The 17,084-nt window shown below is 31.4% G+C and overlaps 1 protein-coding gene across 9 annotated transcripts in view; it reads left to right on the top strand.

The window, feature by feature from the left end:
• LOC126905627 (apoptosis-stimulating of p53 protein 1) overlaps positions 1-13,545 on the top strand; it is a 63,372-nt gene extending 49,827 nt beyond the window's left edge. For 8 of the 9 annotated variants that reach the window (XM_050685516.1, XM_050685517.1, XM_050685511.1 and 5 more), the window contains 11 exons: positions 5,157-5,338; positions 5,402-5,595; positions 6,225-6,935; positions 7,023-7,104; positions 7,288-7,811; positions 7,878-8,347; positions 9,437-9,597; positions 9,676-9,809; positions 10,546-10,712; positions 10,779-10,978; positions 12,790-13,545. In XM_050685516.1, coding sequence (XP_050541473.1) covers positions 5,157-5,338; positions 5,402-5,595; positions 6,225-6,935; positions 7,023-7,104; positions 7,288-7,811; positions 7,878-8,347; positions 9,437-9,597; positions 9,676-9,809; positions 10,546-10,712; positions 10,779-10,978; positions 12,790-12,846 — 2,882 coding nt within the window. In that variant the 3' untranslated portion in view covers positions 12,847-13,545. The remainder of the gene's footprint in view (positions 1-5,156; positions 5,339-5,401; positions 5,596-6,224; positions 6,936-7,022; positions 7,105-7,287; positions 7,812-7,877; positions 8,348-9,436; positions 9,598-9,675; positions 9,810-10,545; positions 10,713-10,778; positions 10,979-12,789) is intronic. The other variant, XM_050685512.1, reaches the window with a different exon arrangement.
• The last annotated feature ends 3,539 nt before the right edge of the window (positions 13,546-17,084 follow it).

Genomic DNA, 17,084 nt, shown 5'->3' with positions numbered 1-17,084 from the left:
TAATTAAAACATATATGCTCTTGACGTTAATTTTTACTCGAGTTTAATATGAAAATTATCATCAACTCAAACACAACGAAGAAGCCTGACATAGGCCGCCTTGCTATTAGTAGTTGAAAATATCCTCCGGAATTTTTATGAAACAAACGACGACTGCATATTTGAATGGTAAAAATATTTTCATGTTTTTAAACGTTTAAAGAATTCTCGTGCCATCGTCATTAACCTATTTTTATCTTTGCCGTATTGCAATTAACAACTTAAAGAAAGGGCCGATTTAATATTAACAGGTATTTTTCAGACGGTCGCACATAGAATAATTAATCAAAATTAATGATCCCAGTTTTGTTGTGTGGCTTGGTCATTTATAAATTACTAACTGTTAAAAGCAGACCTGTAAACTTTGCAAAGTAATATAAATAGGTTCAAATACTTAACAGTTGTGTGTACTATTTCTTGCATGTCATAACAAACTCATCAAAAGATTTTATAAGTCATGTAATGATTCCTAAAAACTTTCTAACATGTAATCATTAAAGCTGTAATAAGTGTAGTTGTAATTATTTATATCTTTTAAGACATTGTTGTCTTTCTCTTCGCTAATACTTGTACTATTAATTTTTTACGCCATCTAAAATGGATAATGTTTCCAAGATATTAATGTTTAGTTTACTAACTACATAGAAAATATTTTTTTAAGTTATTGTTAATATAGAGAAAAGATAATTATACGGCCTGATTGATATATTGTTGACCACTAGATTTCTTTTAAAATAATACAAATTTTAAGGATTTTTTTTTTATATTACTTAAAATAAGAAACATCACTCTGGCGCGTTTATTTCACACACAAGTAAAAAAAACGCCCATTAATCCAAAATACCGGTTCAAATATTGTTTTCGACTAGTCATTTTCTTAGTTTGATCATTTTATTATATTTAAACTAGTAAAATATGTTTGTGATCATTCAAAAGAATGTAGTCCTTACCCTTGTGAGGGATGGACCTAAAAGTATTTTATACAAAATAATTCATTTTATAAATTGAGCAAAAAAGTGTACTATACGAAGCAAACAAAATTATGCATAATTGTTTTAGAAGAATTTAACAATAAATCACTCTGAATAATTAATAGAACTATTTTATATAGTTGGCCCGATTATAAAATCGTCTGGAATTACTAAATAAATGTAGTTTTTTCTTTTTGCGTATAACGATTAAAATATTTAATTATAAATTAAATAAATAAATAATAATTTTTTCTGTCATAGTTCAAAATAAAAACCCACGTATGGAGAACCAAATAGGTGATTATATTCGTGTTTGATTTTCAAAGCGCTTTTTTAACCAGAATTGAGGCGGGCGTGTGTTATTATATACTAAAATATATACACTCCAGTTGACAAGTGTTTATCATAAGTACGTCGGGGTATGATACCACTGTTGAATAAATGAACATCTAAAAAAACAACCACGTGACGATGTTACTACTAAGAACGATTTTTCGGTTTACGTGGCCCGTATAATTTTTTGCTAGAAGGTAATTCTCACTTAAGAAGAAATGGGGCAAACAAATTTAATTCCCATAACGACAGCGTTGCGTGACACTTCAGTTTTTAGGCCTTAGCTATGATTTATCATACTCTTACGGGTTTGTTTTTAAGTCAGTAAAACATACGCTAAAATAATTTGTTTACTTTAAGAATTTGGATTCAAGTTGAATAATTTTTTTAATGTAAATTTATTTTGAACTTTTCGTAGCGTAGCATATTTTTCAAAGAAAACCTCTCAGATCTAACCTTCTAAAATCCTGACTGCTGCTTGTACAAGCGATAATGTTTATTTACAAATGTCTTCAGCCATCTATGGTAGTTTTTATATATTTTAAGCAGGATTAAGTTTGTTTTCTTTATAGCTATATTCATTTATCGTTGGATATAAGACCTTTCCGAGATTTGATAGCGGACAAAATTTTCCGCGACCTAGTTAAATGTTATTTACTCTTTACACCTTTATAGAAGGTCCATCACACAGAAAAACCTCCCAAAACAAAAGCATAAATGAATAATTATTAGTGGTAGTGTTATAACTTAACACAGCAGACCCATAAAAGGTCATGATTTATTCATTTGAATATAAAGCAAGTAACTTTTTTGTTTGACCAACTTAATTAAAATGTATGCTCATTTAAAATTATGTGTCTTCATTTTATTTTTATTTTATTATTATAGATAACAATGAGGGTTTATTTTATTATTATGTATAATTCATTGTGTCCCTTAATAGTACGGGTGTTAGAAATTAGAGATCCCTATACCCTTATAATGAAGTTAAAAGGCTCTGTGCAGGACACTGGTTATTTGTGTAAGACTAATGAATTTGTATAAGAATATAATAGACATGAAATAATACAAATCCACGTTTTAAAAAGTTTATCTATTTGTAAGATATTATAAACTAAACTCAGATTTATCATCTCTGTCATTTGATATTCTAACTAGCAGCTCATCTAATATTTTATGTATTCCAATTCATTGTTTTGTAAAATAAAAATAAAACGAATTTTAAGAGCATTTATATTTTATGTCTTTGTTCTGCAATAGCCAGTTTTATCATATATGAAATTTCTTGAATAGGAAATGTATACCTGTGAAATTACAACTTTCGGTATATAACAGGATTTTTGTTTGCGATTCATTATTTATCAAAAGCAACATTTTTACAGAAAATTTGAATGTACTTACACTTTTTGAAAGCATATATAAATATATATATTACGTTACAACTAATGGTCTTTGTCTTCACAAATGTTAAATGATTGTTTCCGACTAGTGTCCAGGGGTATTATCCTTAAACCATAGTACTGGGACCTATTTGAAAATAACAAACTCTTGGGAATGATTTGGAGAATCGTCATAAATAATCGGATACCATATATTAGTGTACGTATATATATATATATATATATATATATAATATGTCTATAATTCATCATGGGAATATTGTGTTCCATCATGAAGAATATTACACGCCATTTGAACATGATATCCAAACAATGCGTTTCTCATAAAAATGCAATGCGAATCCTGTACTTTTTCGTTTTAAAATAACGCTTTATGCTTATTGGAAAACTTTAAGAGATAGAGAATACTGAAAAATTCTTATTTAACGCTCCGGCGATCCCGAGTATTTAAACGGATTTTTTAACGTATATAAAAACCTATCCCATATTTTACATTGTCAAGTATTATGTCACGATCCATTTGGCCTTAAACATAATTGATTGTCAATAATGGATGCACGAATAAATACAAATTATAGAATAGGTCGTTTAATTTAACATTTATATGATGTGTAAAAAATATATCTACTTATAAGTATTTTAAAATTCAATTTTTTTTTTAAATATTTTTCATATTGTTATTTCAACGATAACTGTAATGATAACAATTTTAATCCGGAGCAGTTAGTTTGAATCTCGAACTATCTATTAAATGTTTTGATGCGTATAAATTCTTAGAAAATAATTTTTTGTAAAAAAAAATAACGGTTATTAATATTTGACCTCGTTTTATGATATTTTACACCACCTTATTTTTCTCTTGTATTTTCATCGTCCGTTGAGTAGTTTTCTATGGAGAAAACAACGCAATATTCATCTTGTATTAGTTTGTTGAACTGTAATTTCTATAATTTATTATAAATTTTCATTCTGCATTCTAAACAAAATTATTCACTAAGTTAAGACAAACCGAACATTAACACATTACTTTAACAATAACATCGTTGAGCCTTCTTGTAGTGAAATGTTACACTAACAATTTATAACTGTCGTTCAAAGTTTAGGTTTATAAAGCTTATTCAAAATTATTTTAACGCTATTAAGCTTAAAACACTAATAATTTGTAATATTTTGTGCGATATCATAATTAAATTAAATATAATGAATAAATAAAAAGTACTAATAACGAGTGTCGAATGTTTGTTTCATATTGTCTTTTAATAAAAAAATAAATTTTGCTTTTTATTCAATTATTTCCCGCGCGATGTAAATTCCATTCACAAATTTCATTAGCTGTAATTTAGTTATTTCATTATTAATATGACAAGATGGCAATTATTTGTGAAAAATTAAATTATCAATAATTGTTTTACTAACCAAGTAGTAAAAACAAGAATTACTACATTGTCATGTAAAATATAAACAAGCTGATGTTATATTTTCATGTTTTCAATATTTTTATTTTCCACGGTGTTTTATCAATTTAATTTCTGTAATTAATATCTAGCTTCAAGAGATTTAATCCTTTCAAAATCCTTAATAGACTTATACGTACCACGTATCGGCTGTCATCAATATTGCCGACTGACAACGATACCATTATAATGTTCATCATTAACCCATTTGCTTAATTGGTAACTCCGCGAAACTCGCTGTATTTCTCTTAATAATAATCCTTTATATTACAACCTGTATTATGCTTTTAATGCGCCAAGTTTCACCGGAAGTAGAAAAATGTATATTTTATCTTTTAAGTGTAATCATTAATCATTCTCAATTTAAACTTTTTCGTACTGAGGAGAAACAATTAACTGTTGTACCCTAAAGGACTTTAACGAAAAATACAATTTTTTTTTGCTGTTCATTGTACATAAATGGAATTTTAGTTTCGTGCAAATTTCTGTTTGTTAATTAGAGAATTCCGGTATTTAGTAAACACCAAATAAACTATTTTGAACACCGCCGCTATTTTAATCAATATTATCCCTAGCTGTCGTCTGCTATGCAGTAGGCCAAACGCAATTTGTTAAGCTACGTCATGTACTGAATTTATAGCCGTTTTTTTGACAACGTTCTTGCAACTATGGAAATCATTTTCTAACGGAATTAGTTTCATTATATATTCTGTAAGATACTGCGATTTTTCGCCTTTGTTAATATTTTTACTGTAAGCATGAGTTTGTTTACATGAATGTATGTTTCTACGGTGTAACAGTGTGTTGTATTAGATAGCAGGAATCCCAAATGATAATTTAACTCTATGGAATTGTTTCTCTAAAAAATATTATTCATCTATAAAAACGCCTATTAAATTATTTTACCGACTAAAATATAATAGTGTACGATAATAATTTTAGATATTTTTATTTTTTAGCTTCTGATTTAGAATCTATTCGAGCACTGTTCAATGAAAAAGAAAAAGAACTGACCGTAGCTGTAGCTAAAGTAGATGAGTTAACTAGGCAGCTGGAAGATGTACAAAAAGGTCGTGGAGGGCAGTCTCAACAAACGTCACCAGCTTCCATGGAGCTGGACAAACTTAGAGCCGAGTTGTTGGTAAGTTCAAATTTGATGTACTGAATGTTGAAAAAGACATTAAAAAAAATCTTGTGTTTTTAGTATCGAAATAAATTGGGTGAACAGCAAACAGCTAGACTGGTTCAACAACGAGAAGTCTTATCCAAAAGACAAGAGGAAATGGCATCGATTGACCGAAGGATATCGGAATTGCAAGCTAGATTACACAGGAAGAGATTACTTAACCAACAGTTAGCCAATCAAATCCAAGCAAACAAACCTGCACATAATAATAGGTCAGTAGTAATGTAGATCACTAGTAGCGATATTAATGGGGTATAATTTAATTCTGGGTACGTGGAGAATACTGAACGTTTAATGAATATTGATGCGTCTTACAAACATACCTCTCCAATTGTCAATAGCAGTCTAATTTCTCGTTAATTTTAATGTATATTCAACATCCGAGTTCCTTTGATTTTTAATAGACTCTGTACTTTGTAAACAACACATCTGAACTCTAATGTTTCTAAATTAGCTTGAATTTTAATCGAACTAATGGATTATGAACTGATATGTGTTATTTTAGTATTAATTAATTGTACAGTAATTATGATATTTAAACGACATTATTCTAAAAAAGATTAAGTCATATTTTCAAATAAATTTTTTGAATTTTTATTAAATTATGTGTTATTTTCGAAACGAAAATATGACTTAATTTAAAATTATTATAATTAACTTTTTTCACGATTTCAAGAACGCCATAATTTATAAAAATAATTATTATAATTGCCATATTTATTAAACAAAATGTAATTTTTTAGAAATAATTTTTTCAACTATATTTTATGTTCACCTTTATATAGATAAATAATATTTAATATCTCTTTATATTTATTAATTTTTTATTGATAATTAATAGATCCCTGGGTGGAAAGCAGATGATGCCGCTGTGCGATGGAAAAATTAGTGGTGGTAACGTTGCAGCTGTTGAGCCTTTTAATCATGTACCGGGCCCCTTAAACAAGAACTCTCAACTTCGAAAGTCCGAAGACAATATTCTAAGTCATGCGACGGGTTATCCAGGTGTAGCTAGACCTGAACAAAAGCCATTGTCTCAACAACCGTTACCCGTTCTCAAGCAAGGTCCTGAACCCTATCAACAATATCAGTCTAAACCGGCACACGAAGTGTATAAAATTGAACAACAAACAATTAATGGCAATCAAAGCGATCCAATGTACTTTGGTAAGTTTGATCCCAAGTACCAAACATTACCATACAACACAAAGTTCTCACCGTTAGCAAATTACAATGGTAACAACCAACCAATGCAGCCGCAACAGCATTATCAACAACAACAACAACAATATCATTATCAACAGCAGCAGCAATGGTACGGTCAGCATAATGACGAAATGTCAGATGAAAATAGAGACCTAGTCAATAATAACGGTTACGGAGACCAAAAAGTCAACGGCACCGCCCATAATAAAAAATCTCCAGTTATATCTGGTCAAGTCATGACCAACTTGGGACAAAATTTGCAAATGCAAAGTTCTAGCCGACCTATCAATGCTCAAGTTTACCACACAAAACCTCTATCGTCAACCAATCTAGTGGCGGCACCTAGGTAATGTATTACTTTTATATTTCTAATACTTTGAAAATTCTTTGTAAAAAAAAAAGTTATCTAATGTATGTATAATTTTTTTTTAAGGCCTCCAAACTACTCGATGCATCCTCAAGTTTTGAACTCTAGAAGCCAACCTGTGGGTGGATCAAACTTAAATAATCATCAGGTACGGTAGATCTTTAAGTTATACGAGTAATATTTTCATTATTAAGAAATATACTATTTTTAGTATTATTTTTTGTTGTATACAAATGTTTAATTTTATTTAGTGCTTTTAGTATATTTTTTTTTAATGCACATAGTGGCTGTTGAGTATTTTTTTTCTAATTAGAGTAATAAACACTTTTAGAAACCAACTAGTAGTGTGTCACCTATTTATCAAACCTCTTCAACCAAGGTACAACCGGTGCAGCCTCAAGTAATGAACTCGATGGGTGCTAATCAAACGACGGTCAGAGAACTGAAGTCAATTGAATCCAATAACGATCGACCACCCAGTCCATCGACGATCGGTAAGCCCGCATTGCCTCCCAAACCTCCACCGCCATCTGTTGGAATCAAAACGTCCACCCCTCCCCCGCCGCCTAGGCAGAGTGCTTATCAACTACACCAGCAGCAACCACAGTACCATCAACCGGTAACGGATAACAACCAACCGATACTGACAACAGTAGATGAAGGTCGGTCATACTTTACGGCGGACTCCTCTAGTGGTAAACCACTAAATTTAATATCCAAAGATCTGACTTCACCACCATCACGGATACCCAATGGAGTAATCAAATCTGGTTTTGGAAATTCTGTTGACTCTTCCGAGTCGGATAACTCCTCTAGTTCAGCCTCTGTGAAATCGTCTAATTTTAGTAACATCAAGTAAGTTAAGCGGTGAGAACCCATTAGTCATTCATCGTTTTTAATTTTTTTGTTTTTTTATCATAGGAATGGCAATCATCTCTTAGACAGCGTGCGGCAGATGAATATATCGTCGAAATCGTCACCTCCGCCTTCTGCGGCATCCACAATCATCACTGATGTAAATAGCAACAAAGAACAATTACCAGCCCTTACTGATAAACTGCGGTTGCCTTTGCTCAACGGTCGTACTTCAGCCTATCCGATATCATCAACCGACATTATAAACGGCAATGTGGACATCAAAAACAAACCGTCACCAACGTCAAGTACTCTTGAAAATAATAACCAAAAGAACATCGACGAAACCGATAGAGTGGCAGTAAGTGTAGCCCAACGAATCGACGAATTAGAGACTCGATTCGGCGGTGGAAATGGAGGAGGTCTAAACAATTGCGGAGGTGGATCTTCTTCGACCGACGACAACAGTACCAGTAATCACAGTTCCTCGTCACCTGATTCAGGGCAAGACTCTGGCAGGGATGATGTCATCTCTTGTGAGTAGATTCCAATGTACTTACATTAATATCAAACAAATGTTTTAATAACAATATTTATAAGCGTCATTTTAACTTGTTTAAAACTAAAAACAGTAGGTTTTTGACGTATTTCATTGTTTTCTATATAGATTATCGATTACATTTTTTCTTGAAAATTTAATCAACACAGTGAACTTATATATTTTTCAAATTCAATTACTGAAAACGATTATTAGGAAATATGGCACGGCTTAAATGAAACGCCGTTTAAATTGTGTCAATTCTAAAGGAAGATTTGATAATAAAAACCGCAGTTTTCCCTTTAATGGGACCCCTTAACTATGTATAGTTTTTACTTCCTTTGAAATCTCATTTAAAGCACATAAAAATAAAAAAAAAAACCCAATGGCGGCGTTACTTGACTTAGAATTCGTATTTTTTTTTTTTGACTTTCGAAAAGCCAATTCAAAACTTATTTAAGTGTTATGTGAACGAAAAGAATAATCAAAAACTATGTTGTGTGTTTAGTCGAACTAAACACAAGTGAAATAGATAAGAGTTATTCTGTGCCTCTAATGGAATTACATTTTGTTTTATTCAGTGCATGTCTTTTACGAAGTTTTCTATTTCTATTAAATCAAATCAAAGTAAATACTTTTACCGATTGGAAATGTTCCTTTGATCTTCTTTTATTTAATCAATAAATTCAATATTAATTAATAATCAATGCTGTTGAAACAATAATGTCGTCGCGTTACAAACTTGAGTTTAATTGACGTGGTGGTGTATCTTAGAAATTCATTAGACTAGGAAAATCTCTTTGTAGTCGAAACGACGGGGTAAGGTGTTGCAACAATGTGATATATTGTTCAACTTTTCGACAATAACAAAACTGACTAATGTACCGCACAAGAAAAAGTTAAATATAACATAAAAGTTTTGACGGAATAACCGAACAAATAGAGTTGTTAATAATAATAATAATTGAGATGGCGCGACGCCGGTAGTAGTAATTCCTAACTTAATTGTAATTTGTGCACATTTTCCGGCCAAATAAAGTTCACTTGTCAAACGAAGTTAATTGTTTTCGTTTGTTTGTTTTTACAGTGGAATGCAGGAACAGGTTAGTGATGCGGAAAAAGGGTAACCTAAAGGAATCGGGTGGCAGCGTAGGCCATAAGCGGAGAGTGTCGTTTGATCCGTTGGCATTACTGTTGGACGCTTCGCTTGAAGGTGAACTCGAACTGGTCATGCGAACGGCCGAACAAGTATGGGCGAAAACTTTTCAAAGGCACTAAAGCAAAAAAAAAAAAAAACAATAATAAAAATCATTTGTTTTATTGCAGGTGGGAAATCCCAGTGCGGCAAATGACGAAGGAATAACTGCGCTACACAATGCCATATGCGCCGGCCATATAGACATTGTTAAGTTTTTAGTTAAGTTTGGCTGTGATGTAAATGCTCAAGACTCAGACGGATGGTGAGTATTGTTTTCCCGTTGAAATGTTTTTCGTGATTTTTTTCATCTTAAAAAATAACAATTTGATTCAGATGAGCGTGTTAATCTATCATTAGATTGTGATTTTTATTTTCATTTACATTCAATCAATTTTCTGTCCATGTCGTTTATTTTCTATTAATATGTAAATTAAATAACGAAAAATGTTAATATTAAGGAGAGACAGAGATAACTGTTGTTCGGTTTTTTTTTTTTTAATTTTATCGCAATTCAAAAACGTCGTCGCCCCAAATGCTGCATAACGTTAGGCATAAATTTCTTAACTTGAAATGATTTGCGGTACAATCGTTTTGTAGATTATCGTTTTACATTTGTATTAATTTCCATTTCGTCTGTAGACGCTTTTTTATTCGAATTGATTTCGTTCGTAATAAATAAAATATACGAGTCTACTAAGCGGTGCTTATAATCGCGTTAGAGTTTTGACTTACCTTGGGCGATCATAATGTGATTTTACACTTTGTCAATTTTTTTTTATTTATTATTCGCGCACTCGAAAAATCAGTAGCTAGAAAAACTACCGAGATTTTCTATCTCGCGCGAATTTAAAAAAGTATCGATTTGAAACAAAACAGCGTTCAAGTGAAAAAGCGACAAAATTACAAGGGCCGGGGGGGGGGGACACCAACAGCGCCGAACACACAAATAGTTGATAATTGTCCGTTTTTTTTTTNCGTTTTTTTTTTTTTTTTTTTAGGACTCCGTTGCACTGCGCCGCCAGTTGTAATAACCTGTCGATGGTTCGTTTCTTGGTGGAACACGGCGCCTGTATATTTGCTACCACGTTGTCCGATCAGGAGACGGCAGCGGAAAAGTGCGAAGAGGACGAAGAGGGTTTTGACGGGTGTTCCGAATTTCTGTACAGTGCGTATGACACGGACGGTGTCCTCGGAGAGTAGACATTTCACGTTTTCCTTTGTTTTCCATTAGGTGTTCAAGAAAAACTGGGCATAATGAACAACGGCGTGGTGTATGCCGTTTTCGGGTACGAGGCCCACAACCAAGACGAACTGTCGTTCGGCGACGGCGACCGGATTGTCGTGTTGCGCAAAGGTGACGACAACGAACGGGAGTGGTGGTGGTCGAGGATCGACGACCGCGAAGGATACGTGCCCCGAAACCTTCTGGGGGTAAGTAGTAGTGTTGTAGTGTATTAACGTTAATTAAAAAACGAACAAATTCGTTTTGTGTGTGTTTAATTACTCAAACTCTGGTTGCGTTTCAGCAGACCGCGTCTTTTTCGGCTTTCAAGATCAACAGAGTACGATTTGTTTGCTAAACGACAGATAATGTTTCTCACTCGGCGGGGGGCTCGTTTTTTGTCTGATGCACATCGCGGCGTTCATTTCATCATTTTCCAAACATTTCTCCCCACACTCTATTACATTTCGATATTCTATGAAAAATAACCCGCTAGTGTATTGCACTTGTATTCGCGCTCTCTTTTTATCGCGTCTTGGGTTCACAGTATTTACACTGACTCGATACGTCGAGAACGTATTATATGTTAATAAAAACCTTTTATTTTCATCCCTTAATAAAACCCATGTTTGTTGTTCAATCTGCCGACTGTACTCGACATTCCACTGTTCGTACACGGTTTCTCTATACAGCTCATAACTAATCACATTAACTGTCTTTTTCGTTCGGTTGGAAATGTTCAGTGAATCGTGTGTAATTTGCACGAGAAAAAAAGTTCATTTTAGTTTTTTAACCGAAACAAATTATTACCATTCGTTTTATATACAGAGCGATCGGTTTATCATCAGCAAAGTGAAAAATAATTATCATTTCTTTTAGTTGCCCATTTATTATTTGATTCATCGGCTAATAATTACTTTTTAGAACTTAAAACTTACAGAGGTACCGAGTTAATTTGTTTAAATGGCAACGTGTACATATTTAACTAGCTTATAATATAGGAAATAATCTAATCAAGAAAATTATTGGTCGACAACAACGTGTTTTACATTAAAATTTCAGAACGTACAGTTGACGTTTTATATTTTGGCGGGACGAACAGTGAGGTGGTGAGATGGCTAGTAGTGATAAAAAAAAAAACCACACCCCCTTCTCACCTCCAGTCTATAATTTAAATTGTTGTTAACTTCTGATGTACTGACCAACCAGTCATTTTCTTGTTTACATTATATATTTGCTCTAAGAAAACTCAAAATATTCGCTTCCCTCTCATCAAAACATTTATTTCTACAGTGTGTTATCTATTTAGTGAAACCCTTCGGATACAATTATGTATTTGTCGTTGTTCTAAATCAGAGACTAGAGCCACAGTTTTTTATATTTATTGTACGAACCGTGGAAAACCTTTACTTTTAAACATTCTGTTCCATTACTGATATTTTTGAAAACAAAAATTCCCATTCCGGATCGGCTTTTAAATATAAAAAGGGTTCCGATTCGAGAATCAGTTTTTTAAGTTCTATTCCAGTCCCCGTCACCGATGTATTTTTCATTTATTTTGAAATGCAAAGAAAGCAATTGGAAATCTATTAATTTTACTTTACGTCGTCGTCGTTATTATTTATTAAAAAAGTTTACTCGTGATCATTATACTCTTGAAATTACTTTCATTATTATTCTGTTGTATATCGCGGTGTTTGATGTTCATAGAATTCTTGTGAATAAAAATATTAGTTTTTGTTGGCGTCACGAGTTTTAAATATTTCATCCTTAAACTTAAAGTGCTTAACTTTCATTTGTTATTTTGTTGTTATTAATTTAAATATTTTTTTGCCTTCGGAGTAATGACCGAGATAAAATAATAAATGGTATGTTTTATAGTTGGCGAGAAACTTTTTTTTTTTTTTTTTTTAAACTTGTAAAAAACTATTCTAATTATTGAACTACTGTAATATATATATATTATTAAATCTGTCACGAACTACTTGATCTATTTTAAAATACTGTATTGTTTTTTCAGTTGTATCCCAGGGTGATCAGTGGTAAAAAATCAACAGTATCAACGGTGGCAGAATGACAATCCATCGACGGTTGGACGACAGTGATAACAGCGCTGGGACTAAGGAAAGACTTGATTGATCATTTTTCGTTGACCCAAGTCGCAACGACCTCATCAGCATATCACCAGATATCATTATTATCTTTCTTTTTTTAATGCTAGACTTTTTCTCATATCTACTTTTCATTTTGAACTATTGTTTAAAATTTTTTGAAAATTCATTTATTTATTTATTTATTTCTCAATATGAATATTATTTTTGTTGTAATTAAGACCAAAGTTTATTTATGCGTTTTTGACCATGACAAATTTTATGATTAAATTATCGCGCGTCTTTATAAGAGATTTTTATTTTACATTAACAGTTAAGTGCACGCGAAAAATATGTTTCGCATCGGTACATAGTTTTTAAAACGAATAATACGGCAAAAAAATGCTTTGTCCAATTTAGGGCAAAACAAGACCCTTTGAGACACAAAAAATTGTATTTTTATCTAAGCGTTTCTACATTTGTACTTGTAAACATTCACACACACACACACATGTATACATATTCTTAAAAGACATCATCATTGTACCATAACGTTTTAACTTGAAGAGATTATCGTTTTCTTAGAATGAAAAAATGTGATGTATAAAAATAGTGTAAAACGTACATTTCTTTTCTTTGTTGTTTATCCAATATTATTGTTATTAAAATAAATTTTTATTATTTTACTCTGTCTCGGGTTCATTAATCGCAGCCCAAAAATTGCCAATACACGACTATTGATTATCTGTCGAGGTAAGTCGTTCGAGTTAAGTTTGCAGCCGGCGAATAACTATAAAATAACTTATTGTTTTCTCGACGTTTGACATACGAGAGATTACGAAATAAGCAAAAACAATTTGCCGGTATTAAATCCATGTGGAGTACTTGAAGTTGAATTATTTATTTTTGCATCTGATAGCAGAGAGCGTTCGGATGTTTTGTTACCTTAAAAATATACTCTTGGGGTTACACGAGACGTCGTGTCTCGCTACATAGTTACTTTTATTTTGAAACATAAACGGTGGGAATTTCACACAGGAGCCACGACCATATCGTATAATAACATATTCGAGTAGATACGCCGAAAGGAATTTGTGTGCAGCAAACATTGTGTGGCGGCGACGTACCGTTTAAGTAACACACAACAGGAGAAAAAATTGACATACCTCAACGATCCTTAAGTACGACGACCATCAGAAGATATTGCGACCCTAAATATTGTCGCTGTTTTGGTCTTATTGTTGTACTGCTTGTATAAAAAGAGAGTTATTATTATGCACGAAGACGAACAGCTACCGATAACCGAGAATGGGGTTGCACCGTGTTGGGTTTTATGACCAACAATGGTTGCGTTTTTTTTTTAATGCGTGTCTATCAATTTTTTTATGTTCTACAAAAATACGGCGGCGTTGCTGCTCCTAAAGCAATTTTTTAATACGCGTTTTCTTGCTGTAGACAGACTGTTGAACAAAATAAATACAAATATCTTCATTACATTATTTAAAAGTTGTTCAAAAACAGGTCGATATTATTCATTATGAACACCGACAAGAAAATAGTTAAAAATAATCACTACCCGAAAAGAGATTTTATATCATCCAAGTAGTTGTTTCAGATGAATAATGACTGAAAATTCCGTTTGAACAAAGACTATTAAAGTCAAAATATTATTTTACGAAAAGAAATATTTGTACCTATTTTATTGTTGCACTTTAAACAATCCTCCGAAACATGATTTAGTTCCTTTTTCCGCCGTACTGCTAAAAAGCAACGCAATACGACATCCAATTTAAAAAAATCACTTGTAAAATTGTCATTCATTTGAGAAATGCGAACGTCGACTTAAAACAAATACGAATTATATTAAATTAGCACAATTGGTTGTCTGAAATTGTTCCAAAGATTTTCTTAAGAAATTATAAATGCCTTTACACTTCATTTACTTAGAAATAATGTCTTCCGTTTCTCTTGCAGTCTTATACCTATAAAATGTATTATGTTCTCAACATTCATTTTTCAATTACTTTATGTTATATAAATGACTAATGAGAATAGAGTTCAGATAATCTTATTATCAGATTTAGTCGTTGACGATTTGTTTCTTAAATTATATTGTAAGTTTATACAGATAATATCAAACTTGAATTTCATAAAAAAATCTTATTATAAAAAGTATGAAAATACGACGCCACGTCGGATTTATAAATACATGTTTTCCAATAACTTTATTTCAATAATAATAATAATAATAAGCAGGACTCGTATGTTTTGTATTTACATGTTTTTTTGCTACATAGATAAACAAACATGCTAACAAATATTTTCTACAACAACAGTAATAAAACGGTTTATATTGCAATTTTTTGCTTATTATTGGCGTATGGCGCAACTTATTTATATATTTGAGTTAATCGCGTATATTATTTTCTATAAACTCGGTAAAATCGACAGGTGTCAGAGAATCTATACAAATGATAATGTAATTAAAGGCCTTATAATTTATTGAATTCTTTTCTGAAAATATTTACAAGTTCTTAGTATACTCGTGTTTGACTGTAAAGAATACATGAGTAATAAAATGAAAATAACGTTATGGCACAATTGCTACCGCTAAAATATCGATGCATATTTTTTATTCCAAAAAAAAACATGAATATTTCCATCATACAAATTTTAATGCAAATTTCTGAAATTTTTTATTAACATTTTGTCAATTTTTAGTGCACGAGTCCTAATAATAAGTGTCATATTATTATGATTTCATTGTATAATTTTTGTACTTAAAGCTCGAGGACAGCAAAGAAAAGTTATAGTTTTTAGACAACAAACAAAATGGTAAATTTGTCTTTTAAGTTTTTTACTTTCACTAAATTTAAAAAAAATACCTTCATATACCTTAGGACATACATTTTTATACAATACAGTGGCTGATAAATAGTATACCATTTATTTAAAAAAAATATTTATATTTAAATAACTATTTATAAAATAATTTACCACCCAGCGGTAATATTTTGTAAAGAAATTATTTTTCAACATTTTATACTTATGATTTAATAATTTTCACCTTTTTTTTCTCCTAAATCTCCTATTCGTTTATAACAGTTTTTTTTTTAATGCAAAATTTAGCATTCTACATTGTGTTTTGTTTAGGTACATTTGATACCCAACTTTAATAGTCTACGTTATGTTTGTAGAAAAAATACGCTACATGAACTTTGAGAAAGCCCCTCCTCATCAACTTCATGGTAAGTGGATTGTAACCGGACACAGGATAGTCACGAATTTGACAAGGGTTATAAACGATACCAAATATTTTGTACATTTATGTCATAAAAATAAAACAATAAAAACTGTAAGAATTTTCACATTAGTCATTTCACTTACTTTACAACTGCGTCGCACGTGTATTACATTAACGCCGCGCATTATACGAAATACTCAATAGATTCTACGAGATAAATCAGTGGGACTATTTAGTTTAAAAAAACACAGTTGTCTCGGAGATATAATATATCTCCGAGACAACTGTGTTTTGCAACACGATGTGGCAATACATTTTAATTTATCTGATTGTAAATTAAGAATCCAAAATAAAAAAACACATCTATACAATTAAAATATTTCATTTAAATAAATACATTGAACAGTTTTCGATAAATGGATATTTATTTGGCGAATTTAAATTTCACTTACATGATGTGAAAAGTATCCTGAATTGGATTAATTTCAAAAAATAGTTTAATCCCAAATGGGTAATTCTATCGAAAACTTTGGAGCCGATTACGTTATTTTATAAGGGCATAACAAATATTTGTAGGTTCGCAGACTTTATTGAACTAATTAATTATTGAATTGTACACACGCATTTATAAGAAACACTAAATTTCCATTTAAATGATAATATTTATTAGTTTGTTGCTTTTGTAAATAAACTATTAGCAGTTGATTAGCTAAATAAAAATGATTTTTCACTCGATTGGGCAGATTATAAAAGATAGAAAGAGGCTCACGACTTCCTAACCTCGTTTTTTTTTATTCGATAAAGCGTTTAACTAGCTGAATTTGGGACAATCAAGATCAAAACTGGCAACGCGTCGTTATTTTATCAAACTGACATTTTCCATTACATTCAGTGTTTTTAAATATAACATTTCTGTTGGGAATTGAATGGTTGAACAAGTATTTAACTTCATTTGCATTCCTTTCTTTTGAAATGTAAAAT

Source organism: Daktulosphaira vitifoliae, unplaced genomic scaffold (genome assembly GCF_025091365.1).
Source record: "Daktulosphaira vitifoliae isolate Bord-2020 unplaced genomic scaffold, ASM2509136v1 Scaffold_4, whole genome shotgun sequence".
NCBI classification, from domain to species: domain Eukaryota; kingdom Metazoa; phylum Arthropoda; class Insecta; order Hemiptera; family Phylloxeridae; genus Daktulosphaira; species Daktulosphaira vitifoliae.
The sequence above is the reverse complement of the archived record's forward strand: the minus strand, read 5'-3'. Positions and strand labels throughout refer to the sequence as shown.